Source organism: Brassica rapa, chromosome A09, assembly GCF_000309985.2.
Source record: "Brassica rapa cultivar Chiifu-401-42 chromosome A09, CAAS_Brap_v3.01, whole genome shotgun sequence".
In the NCBI taxonomy this organism is placed as follows: domain Eukaryota; kingdom Viridiplantae; phylum Streptophyta; class Magnoliopsida; order Brassicales; family Brassicaceae; genus Brassica; species Brassica rapa.
In genome coordinates this window covers 14,438,755-14,461,749 of record NC_024803.2, presented here as the reverse complement: position 1 = coordinate 14,461,749, position 22,995 = coordinate 14,438,755, and the positions used below count along the sequence as shown (strand labels likewise).

Below are 22,995 nucleotides of genomic sequence, written 5' to 3'. Positions count from 1 at the left end.
CACCAAAGAGAGCTTGCTCAGTACTTTCTACAGGGGTGTATTACCCAAGTATAGAAACCGGCTTGACACTGCTAGCAATGGTTTTTTCCTAAGGAGAAATGAAGTAGAGGCTGAGGAGCTTGTGGAGAATATGGTTCAGAGTGATCTAGTCTACAGTGATGAGCATGATAGGAATAACAGAGGCAGTGGAGGTGAAGATACAAACACCAAGAGAGAGTTGAAGGCTCTACAAGACAAGCTGGATCTACTTCTTTTAGACAAGGCCAAACAAGAGAAAGTTAACTTTGTTGGTGAGCAGAAACAGGAGGAGACAGTTGTAGTTCATGAGGTAGATGGTCTAGAAGGTCAAGAGGAGCTGTGTTTTGTGAATGCTAATGGGACATGGTACAAGAAGGAGCCTAACTTTCAGTACAACAACTACCAACAAAGGCCCTCTTACAACAACCAACAAGGTGGTTACCAAGCTAGGCAAAACTACTCCCAAGGCTTTCCCTCTAAAGGAAACCAGTCTACACAAGGTCAGGCCAGCTCTTCTACTTCTACTACACAAGAGAGCAGCACTGATACAATGCTGAAGCAAATCTTGGAGTCTCAAACTAGAAGTGAGAAGCACTTTGGCTATGAACTGAAGAACCTTCACACTAAAGTTGATGGCAGCTACAATGATCTCAACAACAAGTTCTCCAACCTTGCTTCTAACTTCAAAGCTTTGGAGAATCAGTTTGCCTCTATGAGTAGTAACTCCAAACGTCCTATGGGATCACTACACGGAACTTCTGAGCAAAACCCCAAGGAAACAATGAAATCCATCACCCTAAGGAGTGGAAAACAGTTGCCACCAAGAACTCTCATTAAGGATAATGAGAAGCAAGATGGGGAGGTGGTAATCAATGTGGATGATGATGTGGTTATTATGGATGAGAAAACCAATGAAGAGATCTTGGAGAAAATAGTTGAAGCAAAAGGGAAGGGTAAAATTGGAGAAGAAAAGAAGGTGGAGAACAAAAATGAAGCTGCTACTTCATCAAAAGGAGCTCCATTCATTCCTCCTCCCTATGAACCGAAACTTCCCTTTCCCGGTAGATTCAAGAGACAGCTTTTGGAGCAATACAAGGCCTTGTTTGAGAAGCAAATGAGTGAAGTCCAGATTACTATGCCCATAATTGATGCTTTCATGCTAGTGCCTCAATATAGCAAGTTCCTCAAGGATGCTGTAACTAAGAAGAAAAAGGAGATGGAAGGAATGGTGGTTCTTACTCATGAGTGTAGTGCTATTATCCAAAGGTTAACCATCCCTAAGAAGCTTGAAGACCCAGGAAGCTTCACTTTACCTTGTTCCATTGGGCAATTGGCTTTTGAGAAGTGTCTATGTGATTTGGGAGCGAGTGTGAGCCTTATGCCTCTATCCATTGCTAAAAGGCTTGGGTTTACACAATACAAGAAGTGTAGACTCTCTCTTGTGCTAGCTGATCGCTCAGTGAAGATTCCCATTGGCATCCTTGAAGATCTTCCTGTTATGGTTGGAAATTGTGAGATTCCCACAGACTTTGTGGTTTTGGAGATGGATGAAGAACCAACAGACCCTTTGATATTGGGAAGACCTTTCTTGGCTACAGCAGGAGCAGTTGTGAATGTGAAGGAAGGGAAGATTGATCTTCACCTTGGAAAAGGGAACATCCTTCACTTTGACATCAAGGAGGTGATGAAGAAGCCCACTACTCAAAGCCAAGCAGGAGATGGAGGTTTTAGCTGATGAGCTTCTAGAGGAGTTGGCCCTTGAAGACTCTCTACAACATGCCTTAACAATTGAGAGAGAGGTCCAAGTGATTGAGAACAAGGAAAGTGATGCCTATGTGAAGATGCTAGACTCTCACAAGGAGATTGGTGATGAAGAACAGAATGAAGAGCTTTCATATGAGGATCACCATGCTTCTTCAGCAACTCAACAAGAGAACCTTCAAGAAGACGATTGGAGTGAACTCAAAGCACCAAAAGTGGAGCTTAAACCTCTTCCCCATGGTGTAAGGTATGCTTTCCTTGGCCCTAACGAGACATACCCTGTCATAGTGAGTAGTGAGCTTAGTGAAGATGAATTGTCTAAACTTTTGAATGAACTTAAAAAGTATAGAAAAGCAATAGGCTACTCACTAGATGATATTAAAGGGATATCACCTTCTTTATGCATGCATAGGATACATTTAGAGGATGAATCTATGACTTCTATAGAACATCAAAGAAGGTTGAACCCCAACCTCAAAGATGTTGTTAAGAAAGAGGTTCTAAAACTCTTAGACGCAGGAGTCATCTATCCTATTTCGGATAGCAAATGGGTGTCTCCTGTGCATGTTGTCCCAAAGAAGAGTGGTATTACTGTGGTTAAAAATGATAAGGATGAACTAATACCAACAAGAACAATAACAGGACATAAGATGTGCATAGATTATCGAAAACTTAACCAAGCATCTAGAAAGGATCATTTTCCATTACCATTCATTGATCAAATGCTTGAGAGACTTGCAAATCATCCCTATTATTGTTTTCTTGATGGGTATTCAGGGTTCTTCCAAATCCCCATACATCCAAATGATCAAGAGAAAACGACTTTCACATGCCCCTATGGTACCTTTGCTTATCGAAGGATGCCATTTGGGCTATGTAATGCTCCAGCCACTTTCCAAAGATGCATGATGTCTATTTTCTCTGATCTTATAGAGGATGTTGTGGAGGTGTTTATGGATGATTTCTCTGTCTACGGATCTTCGTTTTCTGCTTGTTTGTCAAATCTTAGCAGGGTCCTCAAGAGATGTGAAGAGACTAACCTTGTGCTGAACTGGGAGAAGTGTCACTTCATGGTTAAGGAAGGGATTGTGCTTGGACACAAGATTTCAGAGAGGGGGATTGAGGTGGACAAGGCCAAGATTGAAGTAATGGTTGGGTTAGCTGCACCAAAGACGGTTAAAGATATTAGAAGCTTCCTTGGTCATGCTGGATTCTATAGAAGATTCATCCAAGACTTTTCGATGATAGCAAGGCCAATGACTAAGCTTCTATGCAAGGAGGCTGCATTCGTCTTTGATTGGGAATGTCTAGAAGCCTTCAAGAAGTTGAAGGAGAAGCTGGTTAATGCCCCCATTGTGCAGCCACCAGATTGGGATCTCCCCTTTGAGATCATGTGTGATGCTAGTGACTATGCTGTGGGAGCTGTCCTTGGTCAAAAGAAGGATAAGAAGACTCATGTGATCTACTATGCGAGTAAAACTCTTGATGAAGCCCAAATGAAGTATGCTACAACTGAGAAGGAGTTGCTAGCCATTGTCTATGCCTTTGAGAAGTTCAGAAGCTACTTAGTTGGATCAAAGGTCATAGTCTACACTGATCATGCTGCATTGAGACACCTAATGGCCAAGAAGGATGCTAAGCCAAGGCTGTTGAGGTGGATCTTGCTGCTACAAGAGTTTGACCTTGAGATTAGAGACAAGCCAGGAGTTGAGAATGGTGTAGCTGATCATTTGTCTAGACTGAAGATTGAGAGTGGGATCCCTATTGATGAAGGCCTTCCAGAAGAACAAATCATGGCAATTAGAGCAGTGATAGCAGTTTGCGAAACTGGAAAGAAGCTTGAAGAGGTGAAAGCAACTGAAGAGAAAGAGCCTTGGTATGCTGATTTTGTGAACTACTTAGCTTGTGGAAAAGAGCCACTTGGTCTAGAGGGATATGCTAAGAAGAAGTTCTACAAAGATGTGAAGCGATACTATTGGGATGAATCTTACCTCTACATCCTTTGTAGGGATCAACTCTATAGAAGAGCAGTAGCCGATGAAGAAGTAGAAGGGATCCTCACACACTGTCATGGATCAACCTATGGAGGTCATTTTGCTACTTTCAAGACTGTCTCAAAGGTGCTACAAGCAGGGTTTTGGTGGCCTCATATGTTCAAGGACACTCAAGACTTTGACTCTAGGTGTGATTCATGCCAAAGGAAAGGAAACATCACAAAAAGGAATGAGATGCCTCAAAACCCAATTCTAGAAGTGGAGGTATTTGATGTGTGGGGTATTGACTTCATGGGACCATTCCCATCATCCTTTGGCAACAAATACATCCTTGTAGCTGTTGACTATGTCTCAAAGTGGGTAGAAGCTGTAGCAAGTCCCACCAATGATTCTAGGGTGGTGATCAAGATGTTCAAAAGCACCATCTTCCCAAGGTTTGGAGTTCCAAGAGTTGTCATCAGTGATGGAGGTTCTCACTTCATCAACAAGCTGTTTGAAAGTCTTCTCAAGAAGAATGGTGTGAAGCATAAGGTTGCAACTCCCTACCATCCTCAGACAAGTGGTCAAGTTGAGATCTCTAACAGAGAAATCAAATCTATTCTAGAGAAGACTGTGGGGACTACAAGGAAAGATTGGTCTATCAAGCTAGATGATGCACTTTGGGCCTATAAGACTGCTTACAAGACTCCTTTAGGAACCACACCTTTCAACCTTGTGTATGGGAAGGCTTGTCATCTACCGGTTGAGCTTGAGTACAAGGCATTGTGGGCTGTTAAGTTGCTGAATTTTGATATCAAGAGTGCCAAGGAGAAGAGACTTCTCCAACTCAATGAGCTTGAGGAGATCCGACTTGATGCTTTTGAGAACTCAAGGATTTACAAGGAGAAAACCAAAGCTTTTCATGACAAGAAGATCTTGAAGAGAGAATTCAGTTCTGGAGATCAAGTGCTTCTCTACAACTCTAGACTGAAGTTGTTCCCCGGAAAGCTCAAGTCAAGATGGTCCGGTCCTTTCAAGATCAAGGAAATTAGGCCATATGGGGCAATTGTGTTATGGAACAAGAATGGTGGAGACTTTACAGTCAATGGACAGAGGGTTAAGCTCTACATGGGAGCTACAACAGAGGAGGAGAGAACCTCGGTTCCACTCTCCGACCCCATTCCCGCCTAGCCAAAAAGAAAGGAAGTCAAGCTAGAGACTTAAAACAAGCTCACTTGGGAGGAAATCCCATGTCTATCCTTGTACATATTATTTATATTTTTCTTGTTTTTCTATGTTTCTTTGCTTTATTTCTGGTTGCAGGTTCGAGTTTCGGGATTTCCCGGCAAGATTAGCGGAAACCCGAAAATCACGGGATTTAGGCGTCAGACCGCGGACGTCGACCGCGGCTCACGTCCGTCCGTGGAAATCGATCCGAGAGGGACAGTTACGCGCCCAGTCCCGCGGCCTATCTCCGCGGCCTGGTGCTGTCCGCGTCTTGTGGTTGTTCAACGTCCGCGGTCCAGTCCCGCGGTCTGGTTCAGTCCGCGGAAATCAATCCGAGAGAGTCAGCTCTCGTGCCCAGTCCCGCGGCCGTCCGACGCGGCTTACTCCCGTCCGCGGCCTCGCCCAGGTAAGTCTCTCTCTCTTTGGCCGGTTTAGTTTAAGTGAACCAAAACCCAATTGCACCTAAACCAGACCCAATTTGCCCACCTCTCTCCTCTAAATCATAAAATCTCTCTCTCACCTCATAACTCTCTCCATCCCATGAACAAACACTCAACTCTCATCTCTCACACAAAAACACAAATCCATTGATTCTTCACCAAAATTCGAAATCTATAGTACATTTTGAAGGATCTCTTGTGCTCTTAGTGAATCCTAAACCAAACTTCACTACCATTCATCTCTCAATCCAAGGTATGGTTTAAAAATTCTAGATTTTTGAGTGAAATTTGAAGCTCCTTGAATTTCGAAATTCTTGCTCAACCTTGGGTTCTATTAGTTTTAGAATCATTTTATAATGGTTTTAGGTTGAATCCCATGTCAATTTCACTCATGAATTGCTTGAATTGAGAATTTTAGCAATTAGGGTTCTTGAGAATTGGAGATTTGTAAAATTTTGGGGAAAATTGAAATTGATAGCTTGAATAAGTGTCATTGAGTGTGAAAATGATATATGAGAGAGTCTTCTCAATTTGGACAAACTTCATTTCACAAATTTGTGAAAACTCACTCTAGGCAAAATTTAAATGTTTAAAATTTTTGTATGAGTGTTGTACCTAGTTTGGAGATGTCTCTTGATAGTTTGTGGTGATGAATGAGAAATATAAGCATATCTTTACTCTCTTTTCAAGCTTTTATCACTATATGCTTGCCTTGAAAATATGTTCACACTCTTTTGAGATTTCTATTATAGGAAATGGCAAAAACAAGAGGTGATTTACCGAAGAAGTTTACTGCCCCAAAGAAAGGATTAATTGATGGGGGAGATGCAAGCACTTCGAACAACAAGAATGATCAAGCTCAAGAAAAGAAGAAAGTTGATAAGGGAAAGGATGTGGTTATTGAGGCTGAGGATTCTGATCATAATTCGAGCGGAAGTGAGGGACAGGTTCAAGCCAAAAAGAGGAAGAGAGTGGCTAAGAAGCCAACTATCAAAGTACCATCAGCCACCGCAATCAACAATAAACTTAGAGCCATGGATATTCATCCCTCTCTATTTGTTGATGAGGAAATACTTGAGAAGTTGGGGATTCTCTCCGATGTGCAACTTCTTCTTAGGAACATGGGACTTTGGAAAATGATGTCTACATGCCAAAGAGGATATCCAGTACCAGCCTGTCAATTCCTATCAACCCTTGAAGCAACTTTCCACATCTCTCATGATCCACATGAGACGGAGGGTCATGGCTTTATCACTTTCAAGGTGGATAGAAAGTCTTACACGATGGGTTTCAAAGAGATTGCAAGCGTAATGGGGCTTCGGGACAGAAAGAGGCATAAGTTCAAGAAGTTTGAGGGTGAACTCAATAAGTTTTGGAAGGAGATTGGAGCTGGTGAGTACGACATTAGCGCCATCAAGTCCGCTGACATCCTCCACCCAGCTCTTCGCTATGTTCATAAGCTCTTGGCAACCACCTTATATGCAAGAAAAGAAGTGGGGAGGATTGTGCAAGACGAACTGCACTTTCTAATTTTCGGGATTGGCTCGATTACCACAGATTATAGACAAGGGCGCTATGAGCATCAACCGGGAACAGTTGGGATTTTTATCGAGCGTCTTATCTACTACAAGAAGTGGGCATGGACGAGCCATGACAAGAAACCAAAGTTGTTTATCTTGGGACTCATCACACCCTTGCTTGAAGCGATGAATATTCCACTAGTCGGCGACGAAATTGAATTCGCTGTGATGGACGAGGTACATCTAGACCGGACTGGTTTCTTGGATGGGATCCTTGATGGGAAGTATATCTACCGCTACAAAAAAGGGTCAAGGAAAGAATCTTGCAGCGTGCTTCTCCCATGCCTTCCTTCCACCTCATTGCGATACCGGGAAAACCTCACATTCCACCCTCCTCCTTCAGCACTTTTTCATCCAGCCACACAAGAAATGCCCTTGAAGATTTCAAGGAAGAAGAAGCAGCCAGGTGATGATTCTACTGAGTCCGAAGATGTTGAGCAGCCTATTCCGAGCACAGTTTATGGGAGTTCCCGCTACTACTTTGAGCCTCTAACAACTCCTCTCCCTGACGGTCCACTACGTGATGCCCACAACCAGATCAGAGCACTTCAGCGAGGTCAAAAGTATCAGGATAGGACCATCTCAAGGCTAGTAAAATCAATAAACTACTTAGCGGGAAAGCTGAAGAAGTTGACCATGAGGACAAAGAGATCTCATGCTTCAACAACAGAAGCAAGTGAGGAGGGAATCCGGGATGACATGCAAACAGAAGCGACTGGGCCGGTACAAGATCACCGACATTCTTATCATGGAGATGCCACTGCCACTCAGTCCTAATATGAAGCGCCTCGCTCATCAGTCCGCGAACCACGTGAGCGCAGAAACCGACGCCAAAGGCATCCAGTCCTTTCACTACCTTCTCCGGACACTGACAACGAGTCGCCCTTTGTCCCTACCTCGGACACGGATGAGCAGCTCGGTCACACCGAGCCATGAGGTACCACACCTCTTTCCTCTCATTGTATATACCGTTTTTCATTTTATATTATTCTTATTTTCGGTATCTTTCTTGATCTTAATTACACAGAGACTGTGTGATTTAAGTTTGGGGGAGGTACCAAGTGTCTAATGTTTGTTTGATTAAGCCTTGAGTCATGCATTGTTAATAGATATTGCATTAGAAAAATCCCAAAAAAAATTGAAAAACTTGAAAAATCACAAAAACAAGCATGTAGATTCATTTTTGTTTCATTTGCATTACTAGGATCGAGTCTAGAGCATTTAGGATTGCATCATGCATAGGGGACAAGGATTAAACCTACCTTGCAAAGAACTCATGCTTAGAACTGAATTTGATATCCTTTGTAATCATGGCAAGTAGCTAGAGCATCCTTTGAAAGACTTGTAGACTTCGAGCCTTGAACACTCCTCTTGAAACTCATTGATTGTTGAAACTTACTCATCTTTGAAGCCAACTCCAATCTTAATTGAGCTGAATGAACTTAATGCTTCTTGCTTATGGTCTCTTGAGTACTAAGTCATGGCTTCATACACACTTGAGTTTGTCTCTCCACTTTTATCATTTCTACCTATCTTTCGACAACTCAAGTGGTAGTCCACTCCTTAAACCCTTCCTTCCTTTCAAGCCATCATTAATTGTTGAGAGAGGTCTTTTTGGAAAGTTTTACATGTGCATAATGTTGAGAGTAATCGGAACGACAATGTTTGGTCTCCATTATTGCTAGCTATAAGACTCACACTGTCTAGCTACTAGGATGGGATGGTTTTGATTTGAGAGTTTGATCTTGGGAGTGTGAACAAAAGTATGAAAAGAGTCTAAAAGAAAATTAGTCACTAGGGACTAGTGAGGAGAAAATTAAAAAAAAAAAAAAGAGTGAAAAGGAAAAGAAGGAAGCTCAAGAGTGTATAAAAGTTTTGAAAACTCTATATATAAAAAAAAAAGAGAGAGAGCTTAAGCTAAGAAAAGAGTGGAAAGTCCCTAGTTGACAAAGAAAAGAAACAAAAAGCTCAAGTGGAAGGAGTGTCATTTAAGTGATCTTAGAGTTTTGGGTGAGTGAAAAAGGGTTGGTCATTGGGAAATAAGAGTAGAACTTGTATAACATTTGGGAAAAGGGTAGAACAATGGAGATTGAGCATTGTATGCATGAATTGTTCCTTTTCTTAGATATATTATGCATAATGTCAAGGCTACTAAGTTTTTGAGAGTAAGTCACCTTAAAAAGAAATCATTTGAGCCTCTTGATTCACTATACATTCTAGCCATTTCTTTCCAAACCAAATGACTTGGACCAGTTGACCATTTGTGAGAATTCAATTATGATTTTGCTAAATGAATGTGAGAGTTGGTTGATTTGTTTGTTTGTGAATTCATGATGATGAGTGTAGAGATCAAAGGGGTTAGGATAGGCCTAGAGAAGTTAGAGTTAGAAGAAGTCTTTGCCCTTGCTATTTGATATGATTGTGCAAGGATATCATGTTGATGGCTAAGAAGAGTTCTTTTGGTGATGAGCCCCCACCTTCAAACTTCTTCTCCTTCTTTGCTTTGAAAGTTTACTTGTGGACAAGCAAAAGTCTAGTTTGGGGGAGTTGATGTCTTGAGATTTTACATGATTTACTTGTCATTTTTATACTTATTTGAATCACTTAGAATGCATTTAGAGTCCAATTAGGTGCATAGCATATGCATATGTGGTATTGTAGGTTTGGTGAGGCTCAAGTTGGAGATATGAAGGTTTAAGCAAGATAAGTGGGCTTGATGGAGTTGAGTAGATGAGTTGGAGTGGAGTTGAGCGACCGCGGGTGTACATCGCGGACACGAGCGGTCCGCAGATTCCGATCCGAGAAGGCCGTTTGGAACGGACAAAACGCGGCCATGCAGCGCGGCCTGATGGTGTCCGCGGCATGATCCAAGCTGAAGGGCGCTGCTATACAACGCGGGCTCGTCTTGTCCGCGGAATTCAGCCAGAGGCCCCATGTTCGGAGAGCGTGAACCGCGGCCGTATGACGCGGCCACCAGCCGTCCGCGGTGAAAGACGAGACAACGGACGCGGACGTACACTGCGGGTCGATGGAGGCCGCGGATTTGAGTCCGAGACAGCATGTTCTGAACGCACGGACCGCGGCCATGCAACGCGGACTGAGGCCATCCGCGGCCGATACCGAAGCTGTCTTATCCATTTGTTTTTCGGGTCAAACCCGGGTTTGTCGGGTTGACCCGGTTCGAGTTTTAAACCTCTATAAATACTTTTAAGACCTAATTTTAGGGATTATCTTGTTTTCTATCTAATCACAAAAGAACGTTTAGGTGAAAGATCCTATCTTGATCATTTTTCTCTTGTGATTGCTTGATTATCTTGATCACTAATCATGATTAGCACCAAATCATCTTTGATTCTTGGGCTCATCATGGAGAGTAGTGAGTAGTCATCTTTGGATTCATGGGTTAGGGAGATTAAGGGTGATTAAGCTAGATCTAAGGTGTTTAGGTATAGATCAATCTTATTCCTTGCTAGTAGAGTGCTTTTAATGCAACTCTAGAGTTGGCCTCTCTAAAGTTGAGCTCTAGGCATTTCATACCCGGAAGGTGTTTGATGAAATGCCTGAACCAACTCTCCTAAGCTTTTAACATTCTTTACCAAAGGGATTTGTTGTTAAAGGTGTTAAGATGGCTAGTAGACTTGAGATTAATGATTACTTAGATAACATTCAACCAAAGGAATTTGATGCTTGAGTTATCTAGGTAAATGAGCATTCATCTAGGGATAGAGTTTGCTTAGGATTGTGTCTAGGCCTAAGGTAGATATAGATTGGTTCAAAGTTGACACCTTTAGATTGAATCTTGATCACCCAAGATCAATTCCCATAGCCCATGAGTTCTCCCTTCTTATAAGAAAGAAAGCTTTGTCCTTTATTGCATTTTAGGTAGTAATCTAGTTTAAAAACATCTCAAAAACTGGTAGCACTTAGATTAAGCATGGTCTTGCATTCTCTTTGCTTTAGAATCACTTAGAACTGGTTTGACATCCTTTATATTACAACATTTGATTAGGAGCCTTGAAACTCCTATCATCACCATACGTAAAAGATCTATTTTTTTATCAGTCAGTGTCGAACGGCGTGCTTATTATCAGAAAGAGACAAGAAAACAGTTTTCTCTCTCATCTCTGTTCTCTCTCCCGTATCCTTCACAGAGAGGAGATTGAGAAAGCTTTGTTGATTTTTACGGTGGTTTCCTTCGCCGTCGTTCAAGCCTCTCACCGGCTTCGGTCTCATCCGACCGGTTTTGGTCTCCGGCATCGCATCTGTCATGATGGATGGTCGGCTTTTGTCTCCGGCTTTCTCACCTTCCTATCCGGTGAAGAACGGCTGGCTCCTGTCTCCGCGTCGCACTTTGCTTTGTGTTGACGGTGGCTTCTCCTCGGGTTCATCCCGATTTTGTTTCAGTCTACGGTTCTTGTGGTTCCTCGTCGCAATCGACTCTCTTCTAATCTCCTGTCGTCTGATCTTTCTCCCCTCGTCAGAGGTTGTTTCATCTTCGCGCTTTCCTTTATCTTTAAAGGTGACCGAACTGCATGCCGGAAAGTTGATGGTTGACTGATCGATTGAAGACGATTGGTTTCTTTTCCGAGCCGTAGACCTTCAAAGCGTCTGGGTTTCTGTGAAGGCTGCTCTCCGTTGATGGAGCTCATGCGATTAAACCGCTGGCGTTATGGCTCTTCAATTTGCTAAAATTGTCCGACGGTCTCTTCTTCTCCGGTATCATGTTTCCGGTGTGTCCGGTGGATCTACGTGAAGTTGCTCCGGTGATGATTTTTTTGTCGTGAAGATCGGTGGCGTTTCAATTCTCGGACACGTGTCTCTCCATCGCTAACAATATAACGCGTGGATGTGTTCGGGTTGACTCACCTTCTTCATTTTGAGCATTTTTTGTCTGGTTTCTTTTTGGGCTTTTTTCTAGATGTGTTGGGTCTTTTGTTTTCCCTTGGTTGGGCATCCTTGTATTTGCTGGTCTCTAGCCTTTGTGCTTTTATAATACAAGATGACAAAAAAAAAAAAGAGAGGCAAGAAAACCGGCTACGGAAAAACGGAAATAGTTTCCAATACGTACTTGAGGCTACTACTGTAATTTCAACAATGTCAATCACACGGTTCGCAAATTAATTGTAAAAAAAATGCACACTTTACCAATTTCAACACTGAATTTGTATATTCACCTAAATAGGTCTATATACAAATAGGTTTTTTAATTTGTAAAAAAAAAAAAAAAATCAGGCTTCCAAATTATTGAAATCTTTCTTAATCCGTCATAATTCCCAAAATCTCGAGACTGGCCTTGCATGAAGTAAATAATAATTGATTTTAAAAAATTGTTATATTTGTTTATTCCATGGTAGGTCTGAGAGAACGTGAATTGTTAGATTTTTAACCATGAAAGTATGTGGTGATCATTATTAAAACAGAACGGATATGTCTTATATGGACATCAAAACTTCAAAATTATTTTGTGGATATCAAAAATTGAAACTTGAACGTGAAAAAAAAAGAAAAAAAAAGAAACTTGAACGTGATGCCAAGTAGGCCTCAGCCGGATCCGGATATCCAAAAAATTTAGGGTATCCGGATCTGGATCCGTCCATTTAATATCCGGATCCGGATTCGTGGATTTAATATCCGGATTCGTGGTTTCCGGATATCCTGATTTCGAATATCCGTCTTTTTATTCTATTATTTACACATATCCGGATCCGTCAAAATAATTAATTTTTAAAAAAGTACTAAAATTTTAAAAATAATACATAAATTAAATATTTATAGAAGATTTATATATGTCTATAATATTGTAAAAACTAAAATATAATATTATAAAATTAATTTATGTATAAATATTATTATAAAAAATATTAATATTAATGAAATTTAAAAATTTAATGTGTTTTAAAAATACGGATCCGGATCCGAATATCCGGACCTAAAAATTAAGATATCCGGATCTGGATTCGGTTTGGACGGATCCAAGATTTTACTATCCGGATTCGGATCTGGGCATCCCAGATATCCTATTTTTGGAGCGGATCTTGTATCGAATCCGGATCTCGGATAATAAGTCTCAGACCTAATGCCAAATACAATATGATATATATATATATATATCAGAATAGTATGCATATGTTTTGAATGTGTCAAATCAAACAGTGAATGGAAAACCTTTATATATATATCTTTAAATAGTTTATTTTTTCTTTTTTAAAAGTAGATTTCTAAAAGGTTTTCCATTCACTGTTTGATTTGACACATTCAAAAGATATGCGTACTATTCTGATATGTTCTGATTGTAACGGCAAATCCAAACATAACGCTAAATTTGTGTTTTGGTATCCTAGATATATTATTAAATGTATTTCCAAAAATAACATCAAAAAAATATTTTATATATTATTTATTTTGAATAATATATATTATTTAATTTGGAATTTTAACAAATAATAATATTCATCTATTTTAAATTAACCCAAGGAAATTTATTGCAAAAATTTGGAGACTTCATGTGACAACAAAGAGACTTATGTAAAGCAGTAAAGGTATTCTCACAACAGATTTTTTCTACTGAATGAAGACTTCTGAATAAATATGCCCATTGAGCATATTTCTAGAGATGTGTTCATACGTTGATTTGCAAATGCAAAATAACATAAACAGAGAATTCTCAACAAGTCTGTGCAACAAGACTTTATTACTTCATTTGATGTCTTCTCGCATAGAGTTCTTGAGATTCTCCTCCAAAATATTTCTGTAGAAGACTTTCTCGTTAATTTTAATAAACTTTCATTTTCTTCAAATTCAAAATAAATTTTTAAGATTTTCTTGTTCATTGGTGTGTATATGTTAATTATGGAGTTTCAGAATGAATTTTATAACTTAATAATTCTTAATAATGAGATTAGAAATATATTTTTTTCTATATGCTTGTAAATAATAAGAATAGACTTCTTGAGAAATCTGATCTCATTAAATTTTTGAATATGATTTGTCTACTTTTGCTTATCGGGTGTATGTAGAGAGAAACATTACAGTTTTGTTGCAACCATTTGGTTTAAAGTGAGAGAATATGTAATGTTTTCTATAAAGAGAAAAAAATTTCAATTAAGTGACAAAATTTAGATGTAGGGCTAGGCATTTGGAGGCCAATCAGGTTTCGGTTTAAGTTCAATAGGATTTAGGTGTATAAGACTTCTGAAGAAGACTGCTATTGCCTTACAATTTGGCAGACTCTTGAAGAAGTCTCCTAACTTTTAGAAGTCTCATACAGTTAAACCTAAAATCAATACTTGAACAAGATAATCATAACCCTTCATTAGAAAAAAAAAACAACTTATAATTTTTAATACATATAATACTGAACACTTATATGTCAAATTTTTATTTCAGAAAATATATATACTCAAAAATCTAACCATAAAAATACCAAAATTACTTGAAGATATATTACCAAACCTAATCAATAGAAAATCATGACTTATAATAGAAAAAAAAAAATCATGACTTACAATCTAATCAACTCACTTATTTTATAACTATACAGTTTTAGTTAAGTTTAGTTTAATGATTTATTTTTGTTAATATTTACATGATTTCAATTTACTTTCCTTCAAATTTTTTTTGTCAATTTTAAAAAAAGTAATTATAAGATTAAATACATGAGTAAACATCTTAAATAAGTCTTCTCGAGTAGGCGTCCTTGAAAAATTTTCTGTGAAGACTTCATTGTCTCGAACAGACTTATCAATGTTATATCGTAAAAGTCTTTACAAGTCATCAGAAGGGATAGTTGCAATTTCATTACCTTTTTATATTTGCTTTTGCATTTGAATGAAGTTGGGATATATATTAGCACTCAAAACGTTTTTTCATTTGGAAAATCCCCCAACAATCAAGGGGAAATTTCACTTTTACCATATTATTGGTACCATTATTCATGTTTACTTTCATTAAAGGGATATTTTGAAAATGTTTTTTTCATTAAAGAATCAAGGGACTCTTATACTCTTGCTTTATAAATATATAAAGATAAATAATTATAAATAATTATAAATAAATAATAAATAAATAATAATTTTTTATATAGTTTTCGAATTATACCTTTTCAAATTCAAACTTTTTAATAATTTTCTGAATTATTTTTCGTTTTTAAATTTTCTTTTTGAAATTCAAAATATATTTTTGAAACTATTTTAAAATTTTCTCAAAACCATTTAGGTATTTATTTATATATTTATTAAAATCCTAAACCACACATTCCAAAATTCACCCTAAGTCTAGATTAGTTAACCTAGAGTTATAAGTGTCTATTTACCTCTTTAAAAATGAGGATAAATGTGGTTAAGGTAAACATGAAAAAAGGTATTAGTAATGTGTTAGTTTTTGCAATTTCTCAACAATCAATGCCTTAGTTTGTTGATTTTGAAGACAAAATGGATTTTGAAATTTTGATGCAAAAAATAATTCAATTTTAATGGAAAATGAAGCTTTTTGTTATAGCAAGAACCACAATTTTATGGTTTTGACATAAACCTATTTATATTATTATATCAGAAAAATATAAGTTTACTATCTTGGCCGAAAAATATAATGGACAATTTTGGTGGGAAATTTTTTTTTTTTTTCAGTTTGATGGGGAATGGATATTTCTTGTTACGAAATTTTTTAAAGCAAAGCACTATTCTACGGTTTTAATAGAAAAACAAAAATTTACCACTTTGAGGAGAAAACACAATTTACTGTTTTGGCAGAAAACATATTTTTGCTGTTTGGCCAGAAAAAATAATTTTCTAACTTTGGCATAAAACCATTTTTACAGTAATTTTTTTTAGTTGTAAAATAATTTTTTGATTTTGAGAAAAAAAACACAAAATTACCTTTTTGGCGGAAAAATATAATTTAAATTTTTGGAAAAAAATAAATAATTTTAATATATTTGGCGAGGAAATGCATATTTAAGTTTTTGTGAAAACTTCATCATATTGTTTTCGGTTAAACATTACTATACATTACCAACTTGGTGGGAAAACATAGTTTATGGTTTGGTTGAAAACATAATTTTTGGCTTTTTTATTTTATTTTTGCGAACGAATATAATTTTACCGGTTTGACAAAAAACAGAAATTTACATTTTGGTAAAACTATATTTTAATATAGTTTATAGTTTTGGCCAAAACTATAATTTACGATTTTGATACACTAGATTCTAGTGTTTTTGGTGCAAAAACGTAAAATTGTTTTGTTAAAAATATGTAAAATTATATTTTGGCAAAAAACATTTAATATATTTTTGAAACCGCTGTGTCATATAATTTAAATTTGTTAAATAAAAAAATTGTCAACTTTTTTATTAAATAATACATATTTTTTTTATAAAACAAATACTCACTGACCTAAAAATTATGAGTCTACGGACATGTCTATTTGAACTAGTCAATTGCTGTCCAACATAACAATAAGTCTGTCTGAGCAAGGATAATTAAGAGCATTTTGAATAAGTTTTCAAACTCTCAACTTTTGAAGAGTTTTTGATTCAACAAATTATTAAAACTTTCAAATTTTGATTGAATAGTGATAACTCAAAATTGGATTTCACTATTTGAAACCTGGAAACAATATTTTTCTTTTAAAATTTTTCAAGTTGGCTGCTTGGTTGACGCCATTTGATCTACTTGTTTTTTTTTTTACAAAAAAAGTACATATATATTGCTTGCAGTCTCTAGGTACATACAATCCATGCTCGAATTTAAATAATTTCGGCAAATAAATGCTCTATAGCCACAAATTTTGAGATGAAGACAACACCGCACCTTCAGCGAAAATTACGTATCAACCAGCAACCAACCAGCCATAAGAAGTCCTAACAAAACTTTTCGTTTGGAAATACTTTAACAAAATATGTGGAAAGTCTCAAAGATCAAACTCAAAGTCATAAAATCAAAACAATAAAGCAAGACTTGATGATTGGGTGCTTGACTTGTTGAGTCCACTCCATTGGAAACTTCCAAGTTGGGTGCTTGACTTGTTGAGTCCACTCAGATCTACTTGTCTATATTGTCTGAGAGTGGAAACGACGTTGACTGAAAGTGTTGAACTTTGGATGACACTCATGCCACTTGAGAAATATGGACAATAAAATATTCTGCTACATCGTTTGTTGGAAGAAATTAATTTAACGATTTTTGGTAACAAAAACACTAAATCCGAATGGTAGCAGCGGATTGAGCGGTGCGGGACAAGCAGTTTGACTGCGGTATAGTTCTGACAGCTATAAAAACGTATAGATGTATGGTATATACATAAATTTTTGTTACTGTTAACTGCGGTGCGGAACGAATGTTACCATTCGGAGCCTAAATTAAAAGTTTTTGGCGGATGGATTCAGGCAGCAAATGCAATTTTACAATTTAATCAAAAAACACAGTATTGTGTTATTTAAATTTATTAATTGATAAAATCTTATTTAAAACTAAACTAAATAAATGTCACTAGACTAAAATATGAAATAATTAGATTAAACTCGAATTATATATAAATGGATTGTCTGCGGACATATCTATTTGAACACATACGTTATTGGACACATACGTTATTGATCATTGTTCATTATGGATCACTAGATCCTTTCTCCGCGCTACGCGCGGATAATATATTTAAATTTATTACATTTATCATTTTTATTTGAATGTGAATTTTTGTATATTTAATTATATATAACTAATTTTTAAATTTAATTTTTTTATATTTTTAGTTTGAAGTAAGTACTTCTATTATATCTAACACAATTAACTAATAAAATATGAAGAATCAAGTCCGAAACTTTAGAATTATGTAAAAAAGTATAATTATGTATAGAACATAAATTATCTTAGTTTGAAAGATCAGAATCTCATCTCGAATGAATTCACGAACAGAAAAAATACTTCAATAACTTACTTAAAATATAAAACCTCTTTTTCAAAAAAAAACATACTTAATAATATTTTTTACGTGTAATAGTTGAAAACTGACAATTGAATATCGATCTAGAATATTATTTTAATATATCTAATGGTAAAATATTAATTGTAATAAATAAATTTTGAATTTTATAATATTACATGAATTAAAAGTCTTTAAAATCTAAAATCTATTTTATTAACATAATATGTTTTTTATTCATTTATTATTTTGACGATACAAAATATTGTTTTAGTTTTATTTGTATATTAATTTTTTAATAATTTAGTTTCTTTTTAAGTAATTTTAAAATTATCAAGAATATAATATATTTAAATTTATCCAAATATGATGTCTTATTTTATGTGTATTTGAGTTGAGCATATTTAATTTGTAGTTTGTATATAAGCCACACTATACAAACAAAAGCACAAAATAAATTTCATAGACGTTGTTGTTGCTTTACTTCTATGTGTAGATGTGATGCCGTATTTGTGTAGTTAGTGTTTTGCCGTGGTTACTAATTTTCTAAGATTCGTATTGTAATATGGTTGAGATGTAGTGATGAACTGTTCTAATTTTTAGCGGTTGGTGTTATGTATATGTTGTGTGTGGAGAGTGTATTTAACATTGTCGGAGGTTTTTCTAAAAGAAAAATAATGATTATATTCCTAACTTAAGATTTTTTTGTTTTTTGTTGTAATTTTTAATTGGTGATAACATATTTATAAAGTGCATAGCGTTTGTTGAAGTTTAACTGGCTAAAAATGTAGCGAAAAAGGTATTTTTGTGTAAAACAAAATTGTACTGGATGGATCATAGTTAGACATAATGACTTTAACTCAACATCAACAGTTTTATGTCGGACACATGATATATCGAAGCGTTAATAAATTAGAAAGCACATCTAATTTTATAATTTGATGAGTTTGTAATTTTAAAGAAAAAAACTTGGAGAATGTTTCAAATAATATAGCTTTGTAAATTCTCTATAGATAATCAAAAACATTTCTCAAGATTCTTTATCGATTTCCCGTTTATAACAGCCATTGTTACCAGAGGATCTTATTTGAGATTGACTCAGGCTCTTGGGCTTATGGAGGACAATGTGATGTCCTGAAAAACCTTGAGCCTCTTCTTGTCCAACACTTTCGTCTCTGTTCCCAAAACAGCCATGATCACCACTTCTTCGAACTCCTTGCTGTCTGGTAATCCAGATTCTATCACTTTCTTCTCTTTCGTGTTTGTCTCTCCCTCATCACCACCACCAAAACTCAACATTCCCATGGTTTGATTGGCGATCTTGTCCTCTTCAGCTTCTCTTTATTGTTGATCAACTTCGAAGAGAAGACGGTTTTGCATCAACCCTTAATGGGTTGTTTAGTACTACATTCGCATTCACATTTGTTTTCTCGTTCTCGTCACCGTACCCACCATTGCTCAAATCCGGCTTTGCCTTAGGCTTCACGCTCTGTTCTCTACAAGGCTGAGGCAGCCATATAGAGGAAGAAACAAACATGGTGTCGAAAAGCCTTCTCTGCTCAACCCTATCATCCCCTCCTCTTCTCATCATCTCGGAGCCAAGATCGTTATAAGCATCTGCTGCGCTCTCTTGTAAGATTTTAAATGCGAATCCACTCCTCTAGGACCGTCCATGACCGCTGGCTTCACAAGCCGTAACGTCTCTTTGGCTTCATTGATCCTGCCTTGCAGACAGATTCCGAGCACATCTTGTTGTTGTTAGGTGCGATAGATAGAGCTCTCCTGTAGGCGTGTTCAGCTTCCACGAAGTTGTCTCTTTGCATCAAAGCCCATCCTAAGTTCCCCAGTAGCCGAATTGCTTCTTGGTCAACAGAGACTTGAAACTTCTTCCCCTGAGATCCAGCGGTTTTGGTTTGTTTGCCTGTTTAAGGCGAGTCCTTTATATATCAAGAAGAGTTTGTGTTTCAACAGTGCAATCTCGTCAACTTTCTCCCACATCTCTGTAAACAAAAATAACACACAATGGTTCATTAAAAACTCAAGAATTGCTTAAGGAAACAAAGAAAAAACAGAGGATGTTGTGTTTTTTTTATAAAGTGAGTACCTTGTAGAGATCTAAGAGGATGTTGTCAAGCGATTCCTGTGCTTGATCTGAACACCAGACTCTAAAAGACTTAATAGCTTCAATAGCTTCTTCTACCCAAATATGAATTCAAGTAGCCTCCTACGGATCTGTATACACATCTCTGTAAGATATAAGTTTCAATATGACAGCAATACAAAAGATGCGTTGCTGTTACCTCATGAGAAAAGTTCTTATCCGGAAACATTGTGGAGTTCCTTGTCATGAGTAGAGGGATTAGTGCACAGATCAGAGCTGCAAAACAGATAATCATTCAAAAAAGAACTAAACACAAACATTAACAGACTACTGTAAATAATCTTACAGTCATTAGCATCTCGCAAGGTAACACTGAAGTAGACATCAAGAAGCCGAGGAGCGATCTTAAGTGTCTGCTTCATCTGTCTGACCGAGTACCACTTGCAGCCGCCTGCAGCGTTGTTGCAGACCACACAAGACACAAGTGAAGGATGATACAGTCCGCTGAAGCTTCTTTGTACACATGGAGAAAGAGACGTAACACCAGCCTTTGTCCATTGTGCATATGAAGTCGATATCCTGCATTTACAAAGTTTGAGATCACGTACAGAGTATATTCATGGAAGAATTAAAACAAATAAAGCTTGGTATGTAACCTGCGGCTGGGCAGTGATGATGAACTCATTTCAGCTATGGTTAGAGGCTCAAGCTTAGCGTAGCCCCTCATTAAAAAAAGTTTGATATCGTCAAAGCCCGCTTCCATGTATCAGTCATCATAGTCACGTCCAGCATAGCGATCAGTACTGAGATTAAAACAATAAAAAACTCATAAGTGCCAGGAGAAAAACTAATGAAAATGTAATGGATGTGGCGTAGGAGAAAAGTTAGAAGCAGTACTTGAACATTTGTCAAATCATGCTCAATGCTTTAGCATCCTCTGACATTGTTGCAGGCTTCTTCTTCTTCAGTGGCCTCCGATCATCTACATCAGGTTGCGGAGGTCTCTTGGGCGCCTGTTTACTCATCATCTGTGAAAGTTTGTTCATAGATTAGTGTCTTTGCTAGATTTTTTGTTCTTGGCTAAAAAGGATATGTGAGAAAAAATCATGATACCTGGTGTATTGAGGTAGGCGCTGGTTGTTCTGGGATAATTCGGGATGCAAATTCATCAGATGGTTAGAAGCAGATCAGTAACTCGATAGATCTCTTTGGGCTCCATAGGAAGGAAATTGCAGAGAAATTCAATCATACATGTTCGTTGAGGATGAGCAGCGTCTGTGAAGATCCATCCTGCTATCAGTCCTCTCCAATTTATAGGGGTTGAAGTGATCCAATGCGATTAACAATTATGACAGAATTAAGTAAAAAAACATTGAACAATAGGGAAGGTGAGGAGATAACGGAAAGGGTAAGCGAAGAGATGAGGCTACAAAAACCGGAGACGGTGAGGTAAAGATCTGGAAGAGAGGATACATGGAAGCCCTAACCATGTGATAAAACGCAGAATTTGACTATTGTATCAGACGAAAGAAACAAATCAAACCAAACCCATAAAAACTCAACCAGGCCGAAAACAACAGAAGCCCAAACCAAGGTAACTCGTAAATGACGTGGAGGATTTCTGCAATGTTACTGGCTGATTTTTTTATCTGAGGTGGACACCCTTAGAGGGCTTTACATGTTCCTTTTAGTATAGGTTAGATTTGACAGCTTTATTTCTGTCTGAAACTTATGACGGCTCTTAACTCCATTAGAAATTTCCAACTTGGCTGCTTGACTTGTTGAGTCCACTCAGATCTACTTGACTATATTGTTTGGAAGTGTAAACAAAGTTGATTAGAGGTTTAAGAACTTTGCATCAGTGGTGGAGCTAAAAATATTTTTGACTAGGATTATAATATATATATTTAATATTTAAATTAGATATATATATATATATATATATTATAATAATTGTTTTCCTTTTACAAGTTAGTGAGGGCATATGAATTTTTTTACATAAATTAGTGGGTCAAATGCTAAATTCTGATTAAATATTATAAAAATTTTTAAAAAATTATACAAAACTTTTTCCCCAATTTTACTGGGGTCACTTGACCCCACATGTTCCTATGTGCCCGCCCCATGCTTTGCATGATACTGCATGCCACTTATGGAAAACGGACAACGAAATCTTTCGCCACCTCGTTAACGTTAATTGAAACAAAGGGCAGAATAGTCTTTTCATATTGTCTTTTCTCTATTTTTATTTTGTTGGAGGTGGATTTCACCTTACTGCAGACCTGGTACAAAGATCCTACTAGGTGCTAATAAAGCCTAAAAGAAGACAGTAGGTCCACGAGCGTTAAGGGCCCATCCTGAACAGAGAAGGTGGCCCACGTTGAGCTAACATAATCAAACCATAGCACAACATAAGTCAAAGCATTAAAAACGATCATGAAAGCATCTGATACTTGTATGGGATTCCGCCACATTTATGATCCATCTCGCCAACATCTATAAAGAGGGAACCACAAGGAAGAAGGGGAACTGATTCCTTTGATAGCAAATTTATAGTTTCAATACCTTTGTACTCTCTTGTTCCTAGATACAATTTGTATTTCGTAGTTGTATTCTACTCACATTATCAATCAAATACACAAATTTCATACTTAGCCATCAATATATATATTTTCTTAGATTTGTTCTTATACATGTTATTGTAAATACCGTACTTTATATACCCTATTTCTGAGTAGATTTTGAGATCAATTATTTAGCGGTAGAAGGAGAAGAGATTAAACATAAAAACCCTCTAAAGATTTCGACGTGAAACATACATCATAATGGCCGGGATAAACTAACCTACTACAAGAAGAAGTGGCTAGGTGCCGGAAACAATGATCACATATAGAGATATCACACTACCATCATGAACCAATTAAATCACCATATGTTGTTTCTACTATTTTCTGTCATATAGGTACGTGGGACGCCAA

The 22,995-nt window shown here is 37.1% G+C and overlaps 1 protein-coding gene and 1 pseudogene across 1 annotated transcript; one reads left to right on the top strand and one right to left on the bottom strand.

Moving 5' to 3' along the window:
- The first annotated feature begins 5,052 nt into the window (after window positions 1–5,052).
- Window positions 5,053–14,353, top strand: LOC117128478. The gene is made up of 2 exons (XM_033280941.1): window positions 5,053–5,672; window positions 6,172–14,353. Exon 2 carries the CDS (start codon window positions 6,175–6,177, stop codon window positions 7,774–7,776), a length of 1,602 nt encoding a protein of 533 aa, XP_033136832.1. The 5' UTR covers window positions 5,053–5,672; window positions 6,172–6,174; the 3' UTR covers window positions 7,777–14,353.
- A 3,330-nt stretch (window positions 14,354–17,683) lies between these two features.
- On the bottom strand, window positions 17,684–20,744 carry LOC103839718 (annotated as a pseudogene).
- Window positions 20,745–22,995: the final 2,251 nt, after the last annotated feature.